This window comes from Pituophis catenifer, unplaced genomic scaffold (genome assembly GCF_029215685.1).
Source record: "Pituophis catenifer annectens isolate HBS135680 unplaced genomic scaffold, rPitCat1.0.hap2 SCAF_1, whole genome shotgun sequence".
Taxonomy (NCBI): domain Eukaryota; kingdom Metazoa; phylum Chordata; class Lepidosauria; order Squamata; family Colubridae; genus Pituophis; species Pituophis catenifer.
The window spans coordinates 32,766,188-32,784,982 of NW_027256881.1; the positions used below are offsets into that span (position 1 = coordinate 32,766,188).

Genomic DNA, 18,795 nt, shown 5'->3' on the forward strand with positions numbered 1-18,795 from the left:
ATAATGTCCTTAAGTTATTCCCAGTGATGTTTATAGAGTGACCAGCAATTGGCTATTGAGTGACCAGCAATTGGCTATTGAGTGAGTGAGGTTATGATTTTGCCTCTAAGGAGGAGATCCATATAAAGATCAGCTGTGGGAAAGGCAGCTGAAATAGTGTATCTTTCTCTCATCTCAGTCAGCAGGTTATTAAGCTACCGTGGTTGGGAAAAAAGCTTTAATCTCCATTTAATTATTTGAAAATAGATTACATCTCCTAAAGAGTTCAAGGTTATCTCTTCTGTATTCAAATTGATCTTTATCTTCTTTGTTGAAGCATGGCAGCAGTGAGGTTAGCTGGTATAAGGATATAATTGCTGCTGATATCAGAATTATGTCCATTTATTCTTTTGTACAGTTTTTCCAGTGCAAATTGCCATAAGGGACAACAGACACAGGTTTGCATTACATGGGAAGATGGGCAGGTATATATATCCCTGATGTGGAGGTCATTGTTCCCATTAAAGTCACCCACAGGATCAGGAATTAATTTCTCTAAATTTTTTGCTGCATGATGACTCTTTCCCCCTAATGTTACAAATACCTGAATGTGCAAAGTGAGAATAGTACTTTACCTTGAGATGTGGCTGTTTCAGCATCCCTCAAATATTCAAGTAATCAAAGGTAGGAAATTGCCTTATCCAAGTCACCCTGTTAGTTCTCTTAGTTCACTACTTTCAACACCAATTGATAGTAATTCTCTAGATAGTAGTCTCCAATCTTTTGGGCGCCAACAACCAGTTCTGTGGAGAGAGGTTTTTCCACAGTCCAGAGGGGGCATGGTTTCACATGCTGCCTGTATCCACGGATGGGGCTTCACTTGTTTGTGCAGCCTGGTTTTTGGCCTGCCGCGGACCGGAGCTGGTCCACGGACCGGGGATTGGGGACCTCTGCTCTAGATTTGAAGCAAGGTTGTATTCCAGGACTGAATTTAAGACTTTCTATATGTAAAGTTGATGTTTTATCACAGATACAAGATAAATTCTCTGAAATTAGCATTTCATTATTCTTTCTGGATTGAAATGTGTAAGGAATGTATTGCAGTACAAATACTCACACTTTGTCTTCCTGTTATTTATAAATTGCACAGCACACTAAATTATATCCTGCTATATACATTATAATTATTTAATTCAGTTTTCCCCAGCAGCATTCAAATTCATTAAAGTAGCTTAAAATTAAGTATCTCTGATTGCATTATTTTTTTTCATTTGGTTTTAACACCAAATCACATTGCAGGTTACAAGGCATCAGGCTTTCAGGTCATGATTTGGACCCTAAAACAAAACCAGTTCATTAAACCAGGATATTTAAACCATGGTTTAAGTCATAAGGGACAGATTCAAACATTGCCCCAGGCCAAGTGCAAATAAGCAGGCCACTTGGTGTTTATTTCATAAACTAAGACCGTATAAACCTAAAAATGAAGTCTTTTCAAAAGATCATTCTTGATCAAGAGTATTTGATCCACTTCCAGAAAGTTGTCCTTGGGTTTGAAATGTGCAATAATCAAACATTATCTATTTATAATCAACCTCAGGTTGCACAATTAACCCACTGCAGCAATAGCAATCAGAGCAAAATTCCTACCTGCTAAGGCTTTAATGCGAGACCTCTCAAACAGCCGAGCAGAACTATTCTCATTGTCCCACTCATCTACATCCCAGCGGTTATTAACATCGCTATATTGCTGTTGGATTTCAATGTTGTCATAGTCTGTTGCTACTGTTGTTGTCATCTTGAATCTTCTCAAGCTGGTCTCAGCATCAGCTACTCCTTAGGAAATCTGCAATAAGGAAACAGGAGGGTGAGGGTAAATAATTATTGAGATCATTTGGAAGCCTTTAAAAAGAGATAAATGCTTCATAAATAACATCAGCACTATCACTGTACAGTAAAAGATCAGAATCCTCAGCCTTCGTGGCTGTGCATTTCCAAAGCAGCATTTGGCTGGGGCAGTTTGCTGCTATGTTCCCAAACAGAGTGTGCAACATGGAGCTTTGACTTCTAGTGGTAATTCCCTAGCTGCAAGTTTGGAGGCAAGCAGCTGCAAGTTTGGAGGCAAGCAGCTGGTTTTCACATCCTTAGTACTGAAGATGAGCCAATATTGGTTTTCTCTTCTCCCTTTACAGTATCAATGCCAGATAATAGTTATAAAGAATTCAGTAACATTAAGGATTGATATCTGAGTTTATTTCCTTCTTGCTTCCCTATCCTTAAGGAAGCATAAAGAAGAGGAAGAGCAGCAAAGCAATTAAGGTTGTTGACTGAACAGGGCGATTCTAAAATTCTTTATTAATTCCACATAGCTTGATGAGACTTAGTCATTGCAAGCAGCCTCCATAAAAGTAGGTTTTGGGCCTGTGCAAGTGAGAAGACGAGAGACACAAGTGGTAGGGAGAAAAAGGCAACCTAATGTGTCCTGAGCAGAACACTTATAAACACTGCTGACAGATTAACAGAGTTGGAAGGGACCTTATACGTCATCTAACCCAACCCCTCACTCAAGCACGAGACCCTACACCATTTCTGACAAATGGCAGTCCAATCTTTTCTTGAAAGTCTCAAGTGATGAAGCTCCCACAACTTCCGAAGGCAAGCTGTTTCATTGGCTGACACAAGATGACACAGCAAATGAAAGTGGTAAAGTAGAATGGTGGCAAGAATGGATGGGCGAGTGCATTCCAAGTTCTCCCCCATCCCACAAAAACCATACAAATCCCTGCAGAACTCTAAGAGTTCTATGCAACCCAGTTTGAAAACCCCCAGTATAGAGATTATTAGGATCACTGTGATTTTGGCAGGCAAAATCAGTCACTCCTATTTCAGCTTGCATTCACTACACTTATACAATTGGCTCCATTTTTATCATCCATTTTTAAATTGATCTTTCAAAATGCTAAGAACTCTTAAGAGTTTTCTGCATCTTTTATTTTTAGTGATCATCCAGATTTTTGCAGTCCTCGTTTTCATCTTCATACCGCAGGTGCTTGCATTCTCTGTATTACTTTTACAGCCATATTAGCAGGGGGAGTAATTTAGGATCGCCTATCATTCTTAGCCACTTCTTTTTGACTGAGAAATGTCCCCACAGCATTAGTAATTTGGTCAAAAATTCGTTCCTATAATTCTACTTTCAGTCTGCAGGCCTAAAAGCATATGTAGCTAACATTTCCCCACAGCCAACATTTCTCATGAGATATTGCATCTGTTCTCATGCATCTGTTCTCTGCATGAAAAATATCAGCAAATGTAGAAAAACACCAAAGGTTGCAGTTGTACAAACATCACCATGTTCTGTAGCTACAGAATAGCAACTATTTATGCAGATTAACACACAACTAGATGAAGGAATGAAGTTCCTTGCATAAGGGCATGGCTCATGACTGGCAGTTCAAAGTATTTAACAGAAACTTTCTATGATGCAAGTCTTTATTGCAAGTATCATGTTTTTCATACTAAGATTGTTATATAATTTGAGGACCATTCAATTTTCTGACGGTACTTTAAATGTACATTAGAATAAATTATCCATGCAGCAAACAGAAAAGAAAGACTTTAGATTTCTTCTTTTTCACTAATTAAGTATTTTCCTTTAGGGAAAAGGCCCAAATCAAAATGCAGTCAACTGCAAAACAAGAGTATTTCAAGATATTTTAAAGAAGCAAGTCTACTCAAGAAATGTACATTAGGAACATGTTAGGTTTAGGGTTTTGTTTTGTTTTGGCAAGGTGAGATAGGAATTTTCTTGATAATTTCAGATTGAGATTTCATTTTCAAATGCATATCTTGTGTAAGAGGGGGAAAAAATCCAAAAAACTAGAGGAATAAACAAAACTCAGCTCTCCGTTAGTAGCAGAAAGAATAGATTTTTCCCTAATGCAAGAATTTTCTACTTATAAATATAATATATATAAATATAATAAATATAATTTTATTTCTCCATAAGGGAGCACTATAAAAATGTTATATGGATTTGGTTTAAAGTTCTGCAATACTTTAATTGGAAATAAGAACTTCAAAACACAAATTCAGAATGCAAAAACCATACCTGCTACAATTTGTTAATACAGTCATATGATTTTTCAAGATTGTAGAGCTGCTATGAGCACTGAATCCTGAAAATAGATGCAGCTATTTTAATGAGTTCCAGGCAGTACTGAGTTTATACCCTCCTGATCTTCAAATCATTTCCCCGCAAATAATCTGAAGTATTGCACTGCTCACTGTCCTTTCTAGCACCTTATTTTGTCCTATTTATAGAAGCAGCCTGGGTATTTGGTTACTTTTCCTTTCTGTTTCCTGAAATGGTTAACATATATCAGGAAAATTAGGAAAACCTTCATTGTCTGGAGTGCAATAGTGAAATATTGACCATAAAAACAACAAAACCAAACTGCTGTTGAGTAATCCAGTTGTGAAGTATAAACAGCTGTAGCCAACATTATTCTGAATTACCAAATGTCCTTTCTTTTCCTGACACCATCAAAAATATTAGTTGTTTCCTGACTAAAAAGCTCTCTCTCTTTTTAAAGGAGCAGGGAGTTTTGAGGCTTTATGACCTTGGAGAGAGAGAAAAAATTCTAAATATAGGGTACTCCTGTCTCTTGCCCTTTGCTGCAGAGAGCACTTCTCTTTCTAAATTAAAGCAGTGCTTGACAGTTCACTCATTTTAGTTTTATCAAGTTACTCCAACTCAGTGCTGCACCTCCATTAAATCTCCCATTAAATTATCCCTAGAGATTGTCCCAAAGGTGCTTTTTCAAAAGCAACTGGACTTTCTTCATTTTGTTTGAAGATATTTTGCTTCTCATCCAAGTACTCCTTCTCCTTCTCCTTCCCCCCCTCCTCCAGAACTGAAGATGATTTTGTGGATGAGAAGCAAAATGTCTTCAAGCAAAACAAAGAAAGTCCACTTGCCTTTTGAAATAGCACCTTTGGGACAACCATGACCTGGATGACTGAGAAACTCTCTAGACCAGGGGTGTCAAACTCGCATCGTCACGGCATCGTCACGTGACATATCGGGACTTTTCCCCCTTCGCTAAACTGGGTGGGGGCAGGGCCAGAACATGACGCATCCGCCCCGTGTGCCGCACGTTTGACACCCTTGCTCTAGACATTACTAGTGATATTTCATTCTGAATCAGGCATGTTCAGTGGCAGGTCCCTTTCAACTATGGTACTGTCTCTCTAGAATTCTCTTCCCACCAGTGATCTCCTTTTGGCACAAACTAAATATGTTTTTGATTTTTTAAGACCTTTTATGACCTTGTGCCATAATATTCCCAAGCAACAACTGTGGGGGATTCTGGGACTTTCAGTTCTAACATTCCAGCAGTCTACCAGGTTCAGGAAGGTTAGAGCATTCTGTTCTGCTCTGATTTGTTTGATTTGATTTTATTGTTTCATCTGATTGATACTCCAGAGAGCTTTGGCAGCAAAAAAGCAATTCAAGCAAAACCATGTCAATAGGAAACCTTTTATTTTAATACCGCACTTGCTTGTTCAGAACATTCAAGATTTGTCATGAGTGCTGCAATGTGCAAGCTGGCAAATCTAAACTCTTTCTTTTTTTGCTCTAGCTAACTGATGCCATCTACTGACAACTGGATTATGTCACACCAGAAAGCAGGTACAATTTGCCTAGGGAAAAAACCCTTATGGAAGATCAAGTGAGGTGAAGGTGCCATTGGATCAAGAAATATTCCTAGATTTTACTGAATTTTTATGCAGAAGAAAAATGTTAATTGCTACTCTATCTTATCTTTTACTTTCTGCTGTTTCTATTTTATATCTCAAGTAATAAATAAGAAGGAAAAGATCATTCTCAGTTCATTTGCTTGCCAGATTTTTTTTTTTTTTGCTTGCATTCATTTATGATGCAAACTCTTACCTAGCGTAACATTCTTCAGGAAATAGCAATGTCTAGCTAAACTAGGCCAACATGCAAAGACAGGTCTGGTATAGTTACCATTTGGATAGAATGGAATACCTATCCTGGGTTGTAGGTCAGACTGGGAAGTTGAAAAAAAATAGTTTCTGTTGTTACCAAGAAAATCTCATTGACACATTTGTGTATTCACTAGGAATTGAATTTTATAATCTGGAAGGTAAAAATGCTTAAAATTCCTTGTACTGTATTCCAGTTTTATCTGATCTGGAAATTTCTAATGAAGCATCTTGTTCTTTCCTCTGAAATGCATATTTGCTTTAAACTGCAATTTTACACTACAGGATTGAAATTTCCCACAGAAAATACTTCTCTGTCAGTGTCTTCAGCCTGTATGTTGTTCTTTGGCTGGGAAAGAGAAGGCAACAATGGGAGAGGATTATGTAATTGCGATTAAGCCACCTGATAAGAAGGTTGCTGAGCAACCCTGGCGATTCAAATGTTTGCCTAGGGCCTTATGCAAAGCCGATTGCATCAGCGGCACTTCCTTGGACTGCACTGAATCTCCAGCAAGGAATTTCATGAATTAAAAACAAAACTCAAAGTGACTGTCTTCGACCTGTTACTCAGACAATGTTACTTGTATAATATGAATAAAAGCCGTACCTTAGTTTAACTCAAATGAACAGTTAGCTGCATCAGTTTAACACATTCTTATCAAACTGCACATCTCACAGTGTTCACTATGGTATTCTCAGGACCAATCCTTACCTCACAATATTAAATATTCAGTTTCTGCCCTGGCCTTCTCATACAACGCTCAAGAAGGACAGAAGGCACATTTGCCAACATTCCACGTTGGCATCGTTTGAATTTCACATTGCCTAGTAACCAGCTTTTCCCACCGTTAGATGGCATGAGACAGTTGTCTCAAGCAGCTGTGACTTGGAAATAACTGGCAGGGAGCAGCTAATTCCCCTATGCAAACTTGCTACTCTCCAGTAGGGTGGAAAAAGCTTTTCCATCCCCATACCATAATTCAACTGTTAGTCTGATTTCAAAGCAGGCCAGATCTTCTTGGCACTCTTCCAGATGGGTAGGGAACACAGCTCTCAGGAATGTAAACCAAAAACTCCTTGTGTTGGCCGAGAGTGTGGTCTCAGGACATCTAGAGGGCTGCAGGAGAAGGTCATTTTAAGTAGATTCTACATAAAGTTTGGACCAGTTTAGCCTACGGCCACTATATTGTGCTTTATTTCAGAAAGCAAAATATCTGAATAATCTTCTCTCCCTTTATTTCTCCATTTTTGGATGAAAGAGTCATATTTACTGTGATTGATGCATCATTATACATGCTGTATGATTGAAAATAAAGCAATTTGCTATGCAACAATTTACCAGTTGTTCATAAAAAAAAAAGGCAGTATGGGAGGGATCCAAGGGTTAACTGCATGTCAGTCATATCTAGTTTGTTCTCCAAATGAGATAAACCCAAGGAGTTCTATAGAAGTATTTTTCCCCCAAGTCAACCATAATTTTATTTCTCTTGCAGTTTTTATAGCCTACCCAACTCAGAAAACTACATGCCATAATAAATTACATTTGGGGGAGGGACATTGAAAGAAGGGAAAAACAGTGTCCTTTAAAAAAAAAAAAAAGTAAACCAACCATTTCTGAATATTTTGTTCAGATAAATATTATATATATTTCTCTTGAGGAATGGTTTCACTGTATGTCTAGCTTTCACAGCAGACATAGTGGCAAACCCATTTCAGCACTGTTAGCATAACAATATAGACTTATATCACTTACGTAACTGTTTCTGCACCTAAAAGAATCCATGCGCAGAGAATAGCAAATAGCAAGAAGGAAATGGTTTGTCCAGACTGCTATCTGAAATGCTGAATTCTCCATCTGCTATCATTCACTGGACTATTTTTCAATGGAAAAGAAAGTGTATTTTAAATAAATAGCAATTTGGAATCCTGAAGCACCACCAAATAGCAAACATATTCTTTTGGAAGCAGACTGATTAGGTACTGTAGGTGAGTCCGTATAGGTGAGATATGTTTTTCCTACTCAACCAGGTTCCTCACCATCAATAATTGCCTTCTTCAGAACAGATTCCATAGCACTGAGTGTGTGTGTGTAAGTACATTTTAATATCTGTAGTTTCTCTAATCAGTACTATGTATTTCAAAGATAGAGGCAGTGATTTAAAGTTGCTTGCTTTAAAAACATCTTTTGTCTGACATTTGTTTTCTGTTGGATGATTTTATTCTCATTCAGTGGGTGCTGTGTTTGCATATAACAACAGGAATTTGGCAGACCCTGGAATGCTACATAAAGGCATGGAATTGTGCATGCAGTTCATTTGGGCTTGCTTTACTCTTTCCTTCACATTAGAAAAACAAAACAAACAAAGCAGGATCATAAACCAGAAATATACCAGGGATGATCATTGGTTTATATATGGGGTTTATAACCAAACTAAATGAATTAAATGAATTTAGTTTGTAATTTAGTTAGTAAACAGAGAGATGGGCATTATATAAATTTAATAAATACATAAATAATAAATAATTTTGCAATCTTTGTGACTGCCTAATACTTATTCAATGTCCTACATTTAATTCATTTATTTGGACTCATTATTTACAGATAGAGAGCTGTTTAGGGAATTCTACTGATTCTGAATTAGAAATGAAACTATTTTCACTTATTTTTTTAATAAAACCATCTCGTTAATAGCAATATTATAACAGTATGGGCAGATAAATTTTCTGTGGAATGCTACACTTCTTTTGCAAGATAATTAAATTCTCTATCCTTGGGAGACTTATCCATTTCCTCCATTCAGACAAATTTCAGGGATGGAGGGTTTATTGATCTTATCACATGGTTTTCAGGTCCACTTGGCTAAAATGTGATGGCATTTTAAAAGCAAATATAACATTCAGCTTATCTAGAACCTTAACAGACATCCACAGCTTTTTACACTTGGTGTTTACGCAACTGGGCCTGCTAAGTAGTGCAATAAACTAGAGAAAAACTAAAACAACCTATGCCTTCCTCCATGGAAATCTTGTCCAGCATTTCCTGCTATTTTTATAATGTTACTAGGTGTTCCTCTCACACTTTCAAACTTTCCAATATAAGGACTAGATAATTACTTTTTCTAAAAGAATATGAAAATAATTGTGATAAAGGAATGGATGAGCCATTAAGGGTGGAAAAATGAAAACTGAGACCTGGGAAAGAAGAAAGTGTAATAAAGAAACTCAAAATAACCTTGCCTTGATTCTATTTGGTGTGAGATGGGACAGAAGAAACTCTGAAAAGCTTTCAAGATTAATATCAGCTCTTTAAAATAGGCTAGGTCAGGAGACAGACACCATAAGGATTTTAGGAAGGCTACCTTATGATTGTGGGGTATAACAACAGAATTTTGGATGACCCGTCCATTCCTTTATCAAGGTATTAATCCCCTAAATTTGAATTACAGGGGCTGAATTTAATTCATTACATACCTCATTAGTGTGCTTTCACAAAAACAAAGGCATACATATAAAGATTTTCCTTGATATGAACACAGATAGTAGTATGGGCATACGGAAGCAATGGACCATTGGCACCAAGTCCATGTCTTAGTTGTTTATTTAGTTGTTCAGTGCCCAACCTGCTGATTTCAGCAAGTGCTTTGTAGTAACTGGTCAGCTCTGATCAAACATAGCATCAGAATAAAGCAGAAGCAGGCTGAATTACCCCTTATCTACCTAGAGATGCACTTTCCAGATATGTTAAGAGGACCTATTTCTGGGGGAAAAAAGGCTTTAACTGCACTATGTGGTAAACATTTTTTCCTGCATTTACACCAGGTTATATACAGTAAATATGGAAACCATTACTTTATTTCCTTTCTAGGTGTTCATTATTACCCCCATTTTACAGTGACAGGATGGAGTGAAGCACACAGACTCATTCATATACCTGAGGTACCTAGTAACCCACTGGCAGAAGCCTACAGCTTCAGAGGCATTTATTTTTAGCCTGATTAGCCTGAGAGGATTTAAAATCCCACCTAACTGTCAAGTAGATATTACAGTTGTAATGGGCCTGTCACCAAAAGCAGCATCTTTATGTCAAGCAAACTCCATAAGAGGCTCTGTAGCTGCAAGCTTTTACTGTGTGACCAATTTCTTTCTGTTGTAGGCCTCTGAGACCATGATAGCAGCCATGGGACAGGAATTCTGGAGAAAGATCATTCCAGAGTAAGAAAGGTTTGTCAGTTAATACCAGCTGTGGTATTCAAGATAATTTTTCCCCCAATGATGACACAACACTGTGGATCACTTTCTCCTAAATCTGCTCTAGGCCTCCTCATATATAAAGTTTAGATGCCTCCTGGAGTCTTACATTAGTTCTGTGATTATACTGCATTAATTTACTGTGTCCAGATTATTATTTATTTCTTCAGTTTTAATCTGCTGCCATTTTATGCTTAAAATTGTTTCCAGTGTTTCCTCTGATACATCATCTTCTTCTTCTTTTTTAAAGGCTTACAGGTCTTCTATCAACAATATTCTCTTCCTCAGTCTCCTGAGTCCAGTGGATACTGATTTAAGAGAGGTAACTGAGTGAACAGGAAACATTCCTTTACAGACACCTTCCTGATTTGTATTTTTTTAAATATACACATAATTATCACAAATGCTGATTTATAGTTTTCAGATCTGAAAATAGTAATTTTACATCTTCCAGAAGAGTATAATGGAATAGGAATGTCTGCAGGTGTGGTTAAAAAAAATTAATTTGGTGGCCATGACGGTGATGAAAGCTCCAGCCATATTTGTATGTTACACATAAAAATCGGTGGAGCTTTGATTGCACAATTAGAGTTGCCATTGCTATCTTGATTCTGTAGATACACCTGCATTGGATGGTGTGCAGATGCCTGAAATCGAGCCTGAAGGCTTTGAATAAATAGCATTGATCATAATTAATATACCAATTCATTCCTATTCTCAGCCTCAGCTGGTCTTGTCTGTGTAATGCTAGGCTTGTAAGTACAGTATTAACTGTGATGACATGGAAAGAAGCTATAGAATGGGAATCCCATAGCATTATATTCACCAGAGATGTTTAACAAAGGCATATATTCATGCTGAGATTGTCACTGAATTGTAATTTTTAAAGTGACAGGATAAATTTCTGAAATATGTGAGGGCAATTATCAGTTTGCTAATATTAACGTTAGTAATATAATATGAATATTAATTAAGAAGTTATTTTATTTTTTGTCCAGGTTCTACCAACTTTTTGGAGTGTGGCTCTCAGCATGCCATTCAAAGACAGATTGTGGTCCTTATCTTGAAAACAATGGTGTACAATGACCTGAAAGATTTCCACTTGGGTGTCTATCCAGGCATGGGTAAAGCTGTAGTTAAACAAAAGTAATGACCTGTTACAAAATAATAAATAAAACAAATCAGTAATGAAATGGTTCCATTTCTTTGCTTCTGCCATAATCATCATTGGCTAAATGCTGCACTTTGAGATACTTTGTGACACAAGAAGAGAAAGTTCATGAGAAAGACATTTCTAAACCCGTATACTTCAAAGTCTGTGTCAAATAATGAAACAGCCTCCTTTCTCTTGGCATCTCCTCAAAACAAAATGAGAGAGAGAATAAATAAATTGTAAGAAGTGATTGAGAGCAATGCTTTTTTCACACAGCTTTCAAAGGCTGGGACGTGGGTGGGACGTGTATTTACTTCCACAAATAAGCCAAACTTTAGTGAATTTTATCTGATAAGAAAATAAGCAATTTAATCTAAACCATCTGAGAATATGTTGAAGAAAAACATACACATGTATACTCAAAACTTTCACTGGATAACTTTGGTGAATCAAGCAGCTGATGTTTCAAAAGAAAAAGGTTATAGTTGCCGTAATCCAGTCTCAACCACATCTGGATTTATTTCACAATGCTCATACTAGCTGGGATTATCAGTGTTGAAGGAGACAATGGGGCAGCCAAGTAGATGCTGAGTATCAAAACTAAAAGACTTGAGTTCTATGTAAATTATCTGTTTCTTAATGAATCTTCCACTCAGCCAATTGCACTTTCTTGAGTTGTGGAATAGATAACATACAGACAACAGAGGACAAAGGAGCTTCCATCTAACTACAAACAGCTACAGTTTAAAAAAGAGCAAAGGATAGCTGCATTCTAAATTAAAGACATAACTGTAATATTATCCATTGTCCAGTGTTATCCACTGGAATTAACTGGTGTTGCTCCAGAGGAAACAACCAAAATCAATAGCTTTCTACCCAAGATGGTAGGTTCAGCAAATATTAGGTAGATATCATGATCATACAAGCTGTTAGCTAGTGAAGCAGGCTGCACACGAAGAGGTGACTTTTCCTTTGGAAAAGTCACCTCTGGAAATCTTCAGGGTTTACACAGAGATGACAAGGATCTTTTCCTGGGCACGAGGAAGTTGGACTAGATCACTTCTATCATCTCTGTGATTCTATGACCAGCTGTAGTAGTCTATCTTCTAAGTATTATGTAAATTTATGAGGATTTACCTTACTTAGTAGGAAAATGTTGTTAACCTACAACTTGTTATTAGGCAAACTAATGTGTACCAATTAATTGGTTAAATCTTTCCTGAAATGTATTCTACAAATATGTTGAGATTAAAATTCCTGTGATCTAATTCCAATTAGGAAAGTTGAAGTCTGAATAGATCTGGAGGGGAGGCATGCTAGGTTTGCAAAAGGTTGGTTAGAGAAACTGATTTTTATAAATTAAGAAAAAAATAAGTATGTGCTGGAGTATAAGGAACTTGCTAAATTCCATTCTGCTGTGATTCCTCAAGTCTCTGAAACTCTCCTGAAGAACTGGAAAAAACCTCAGAAACTGAGAAGGAAATGAAATTGGAAGATTCAGGAAGATTCAGAGAGAAGAGAATGGCCTATGTGTTGCTAGGAGTCAACACCAAATGGCTTATAATCATTCAATTTTGAGGTAGCAACAAATAAATAAAAAAAGGAATAAATAATACAATAGTATTAATTATTTAAGAAGTAGAGGGAAAGAAATTAAAAGAAGATAAGCCTAACTGACAATAATAATAGCAATTAAAAATGTCCTAGGATGAGATTAGTTGATCTTAAGAATTTCTGATCTGCTAAATATTACCTCCTTCCTATAGTGACACTGCCAAACAAACAGGCCAAGAATGTGTATACTTCTAATGAATCTGGCTCCCACTCTTAAATTCTCACTCTTTTTCCAGCCTAATCTTGTTAGGAGGTTTTCTTCCAAATTCTTCTTTAATAGTTAGAAATAATGGGCAGCAGCTGTGTTCCTGAAGTTGTAATGAGAAATGGAAATACAGAATGAAGATGCTATCTATATAAAAAGCAAATTTGCTACAAATTGAGAATTATGTTAGTCTGCAATATTACAGTAAGTAATCTGCAAAATGATAAAGAGATTTTAGTAATATAAAATTTTCTCCCCCAGAAATAATGCGAATACAGCTTTAGGGAAATAAAATAGCCTTCCCAAGCTATTGCTCCCAGTCCCTGATCATCTTTAATGCCCTTCTGTAAACATGTTCCGATTTCCTTGAATCTGTTTTAAGTATTCCAAGAGCTAGACCTGGTGTTCTAGGTAAGATCTGACCAAAGCAGAATGGATTGGAACAATTACTTCTGATGATTTGGAAGTATATTCCTGTTGGTGCCTAAAGTGGTATTGGCTTTTTTTTGCAGCCCCATCACAATGCTGGTTCATACTCTGTAATTAAAATTATTCCAAGAAATATTTCTTTATGGAAATGAGCCACTTTATTATATTTTATAACTTTCTATTACATTTTATTTCCTAAATAAATATTATTACTGATTCATGTATGGATTGGTCCTACCCTTCTACATCTGACTTGTGTTGCCTTAGATCTTCATCTTTCTTAAATTTATTTTGGTTACTTATAGCTCATTTTCCAGCTTATCAAGATCATTTTGTCTTCTAAGACATTAATTATGGCACAATTTTATATTATCTGCAAATCTGAAAAGCATTACCTCAACCTCTCAGGTAACAGTCTCAGATTGGTCTGCAGTTTGTTGGATTTTCTTTCCTCCCATTTTTGAATATACATAATTTTGTCCTCTTCTAGTCATCTGGCATTTCAACAGTTTTGCAGGATTTTTAAAAGATATTATGTAACAGTTCAGCGAGCCTATCATCTAGTTCCATGGGAACCCTAAATAATCTGGCCCTGGAAATTCAATCTTATTCAAAGTAATACGGCAACAATCTCAATTTTGCTCCTTCGTTATGCCTTTCACAATTTTCTACTATGTGTAGGAAATATATAGTAAGAAATACCATGCATATATATCTCCTCTTCCCTGCCCCCACCTACATGCATCACATTTCTTTCCAGCCAGCTCCCATAAAAATTATTAACAACCTCTCTCCACCTTCCACTTTCCCTTGGAGGCAAAGATATTGCAGGCTATACCAGTTAAAGAAATACCATTCACAAATTTCACATTCTATAATGCCACCATCTTTCTTACTAGATGGCTTGCTATTATGGCTCAGGGTCTAGCTATTTAAGGGACTGTTTATGTTCTATAACATCTGCCTGGCCAATTCAATCCTGTAGAGTTGGCAGGCTCTGGGTTCATTCAGTTAAACAGTGTCATCTATTGGGATATGGAAGTGTACCTTTTCAGCCTGCCTTCTACAACAAGCCACCCTCCCCCCAACCTGATCCAGTTGACCCTCGCTCTTCTGTGAAGACCTGGCTCCTCACCCAGACTTTTGGCAAGGAAGAGTGAAATTCTTCCCTTCGTTGTACTTGCCATCTTATCTTTTGTTTTAATGATTTTATTGTAATTTCTTTGATTGTCATGAGCCACTCAGAACTGTTGAGGATAGGGGAGCATAAAAACCTAAAGTATAAGAATACATCTAAGGCAAGTCAGCATGTAGTAATTCTGTACCTAATCTGACAAAACTCAAAGGGGCTGACTTCTAATCATTTAAAAACTACAAGTCAAATACCAAAGGGCTGCAAAGAACTAAAGAACAATCCTGTTGGATCAAGGCAAGGCCCATCACAGCCTAGCATTTTGTTTCTCATAGTGGCCACCCAGATGCTCTGGGCTGTTTACAAGCAGGAGATAGACAAGCCATTCTTCTGCCATTGTTGCATTGCAACTATATTTGGAGATTTGCTGGCCTTAATCGAGAGGTTCAAGATTAATAGCCCTTGATAGATCTGTCCTCCATGAACACACCTGTTTCCCATTTAAAGATCATGTAATGAATACCACAGCTTAACTGTTCACCATCTTAAATACATGTCTATGGAAATTCTCAATCATCCAGGTCATGGTTGTCCCAAAGATGCTTTTTCCAAAAGGCAATTGAGCTTCCTCAGGTGTTTTCTTTGAAAACGTTTCACTTCTCATCTAAAAAACTTCTTCAATTCTTCAAGGAAATTCAGATGCCTTTTGGAAACAGCACCTTTGTGATACAGTACTTAAATACAGGACTTGCTTTTGCTTGTTCTAAATCTTCCAATCAGCTTCACTGGATGGCAAAGCCCTACTTTTTTTTTTTTTTTTTTTTTGAGAAATGGAAGAAAATGATTTCCTGTCCACTTTTTCCATGTAGAATTTTATGCAGAATTTTATGTCCCTTGATCTTATCCTCCTTCAGTGGCCTTTTTATCAGGTCCTTGACACCCTAACATTTTGAGGTAAGAAATGCATTATTTTCTCCATAACAATTCTGGCTGTACCACCCTGCACATGGTTGACCTTATACTTGTTACCACTCTGCCAGTGATGTTAAATTTGAACCTATACTTCTGATAGTGTGATTTATTGTTACCATAATGATTGGAAATTTAATGAAAGTGAAGTTGCTGAGATACTGGTGAACTTCATCTGGATCATACTTCACTAGAATTGGAAGTTCTCAGCAGGTTGCAATGCCTGATGCCTAAAAGGCAAATAAAGTTAGTCTTGCTTAATGCTTGGATGAAAGACTAGCAGGGTATATTAGGGCCATAGCTAGACTGAGAAGTCAACAAAGATCCTGGAAGAAAACAAGGGTAAACCACTTCCATATTGTTGGAAGTGCAGTCATCTGAAGTTAATTAAAGTTTGAAGCAGACATTTACTTTACGACTGGAAGAAAAAAATTAACCAATCCAAGTTTCTATTCCAATTTACTCAGTTTTCAACTTCTACACATATCTAGGAACTGGAATGAATTTTTATGAAAATATCTGCACTTTGCAGAATATTGTGGCGCAATTTGCAACTTAAAGAATGGGCACAAAAATGTATTGTTTATGTCTCGAGGCACAAACAATACACTTAGTGTGAACTGAAATGAACAGATGCATTTCTGAGATGCAAAATATCTGCTTATTTCTGACTTAAAGAAAGGATATTTGGGGGGTGAGCAATGATATCCTTTATTGGAGGGTATCCAATTCAACAGCTGCATTACTTTGTGTCTTCTACAAACATGCTTGGAGTTAGCCAAAATGTCTATTTATGCTGGCTGACATCCAAGGTTTTATTATTATGTACTCTTAGTTCATAGTGAGAAATGTGAGCCAAGAAGAAAAATACACCCACTGAAGTTTCATAATTGGGGACATATGTTATGGTTTTTGTAGCTTTATCCACCAGCCAGGTTATCACATATCATTTCAATCACCTGTTTGCATTTCAAGGGCTTTTTTCCCCTTTAATAACTGAGCTATGTCAGCTATGCTCTGCAAACATAGACTGTCTCATTCAATAGATAAAGCAACAACTTATTTTCCCTCCACAGGCCTGATTGCCCATTAGATTCAGACTGACAACTCTAATAAAAGCCCCCTTGCCCAGCTAAATGGTCAGCTAAAACAGTGAAGAAATGCTCATCAGAAAATAGTTTAGGTCAGAACTACTTCAGAAAATGTTCTTTCTCCATTGTAAAGTGGAGAAGAGGGGGAAGAGTACAGGTTAACTCTTGAAACAATATCTACTAAATAAATTTTCATGGAATCTCTTTTTAATGATATCTGGATAGACCCAGAAAAAATAGATCAAGGTTCAGCACTTGATTTTTATATATATATTTTTTTTGGGGGGGGAGGATAACAGACTTGGGTGCTAGTTTCAGCACTGCTTCAAAAAGCTGGAAACATCTTTTTTTCATGAAGAACACAGCTATAAAAGGACACTGTAGGATGACAATGTATTATTAAAGAACCTAACGCAAAAGGGGCTCTCAATATCAATTGCTGAAGGAATAAAAGTAGGAGGTAGAAATTATGCTCATTTATTGCTTACTTACTTCCCATGGACATCTGTGGCGACAAAGTGCTGCAGGAAATATATGTTTAGTATTATACAGTCTGGCTCTTATGTTATCTTAATAGCAATATCACTAGATGGACAACCAGCACATACTTATACAGTAAAACAATGCAACAGTCTCTCGTATTGAGTAACATTAATGAAAGCAACTACCAATACATAATATAAAATATCCCCAAACCTGCAGCTCCAGAATCTCTAATTCCCAAGAGCCCAATGGGACAAGATCATTTTATTACCTTCCTAACTCAGTAGGGAGAAATTGATAAAGTGTCTTGCTTTTTACTTACAGTACTTTTCTTACAATTACAATTACTAAAAATTGTAGTTCAACTTTTTTTCTTTCCTCCCTCCTCCCAATTTGATCAGAAATATAACTGGATCAGAAAAGCTTTAACATCTTTTCCCTGTGTCAAATCCACATGCATATTCTTTAGCTTTTAAATGGGTTTTCTGCAACTGCCAACGGCAACTCCTCTAGTATGGTTAGCCTCTTAGTGTTCCATGTTGTGTTACAATGACATAATGAAAACCTCATTTCCTTAAAACAAGGTTACTTAACAATGGAGGTTCAAACATATGCACAGTACCTATAGTAAATATTTCTATTTATGTGACAATCAGTTCCTTCTGCATTTGTTCAATTACAAATAGGAATCTGATTAATAGAAAACCACGCATCAGAGACTTTGTTATGGATACAGTCCTGGAAAATCATGAAGATGCAGATTACTCTGCACGAGAACAAAAAAAAAAACAATTTCCGAATATTTCAGCAGAGTTGGAAGGTGCAATTCTGAACTATTTTCCAGCAGATTCCAATTAGCTTCAATGGACTTTCACATTTCTGGCAGGGGCTCCTCCCTTCCTCCTACACACACCACTCCCAGAAAGTTGTCAGGATGAAAGAAAAAAAAAAAAACTCAGGGGAATGAATGTTGTATTGGCAGCCTTTTTTAAGATTTGAGTTTTATATTGATTTCCTGGATCAACACCCCCGCACTCCCAAAAAGAGTAATGGAAATATCAAATAAGCCAGAGCTGTCCAAGCCCCACAGCTCTCTGACCCCAAGATCAACTTCCTTCCTCTGGTCACACTCAAATGCAAAGTCACAAACAGATTGAGAGATATAAGCCAATTTCACAAAGTCAGGCCTTCACCTGTGACCTCCAAATCAACAGACCTCCAGTGTCAGGATTTATGCTTTATTTATCTGCGAATCATACTGTACACTTGAACATGCATACTTACCCATCATGATATGCTCATTTGTTATGCAAAACACTAAAAAGCAGCATGAAATTGTAAGAAATTAAATATTAAATATTCAAAGATAAGAAAAAGAAAAGGACAAGCGATTTGTGCATTTCTCCATACCTTCCTTATTATGCAAACTATCCTTACCTCCATCACATCCAACTGCCATTTCATAATTTCCCTTTTGTTT

The 18,795-nt window shown here is 36.8% G+C and overlaps 1 protein-coding gene across 1 annotated transcript in view; it reads right to left on the minus strand.

Annotated features, from left to right (window-relative positions):
* SPTBN1 (spectrin beta, non-erythrocytic 1) overlaps nt 1-18,795 on the minus strand; it is a 171,856-nt gene that overhangs the window by 114,600 nt on the left and 38,461 nt on the right. Inside the window, exon 2 of the mRNA XM_070932247.1 lies at nt 1,630-1,825. Coding sequence (XP_070788348.1) covers nt 1,630-1,777 — 148 coding nt within the window. The 5' untranslated portion in view covers nt 1,778-1,825. The remainder of the gene's footprint in view (nt 1-1,629; nt 1,826-18,795) is intronic.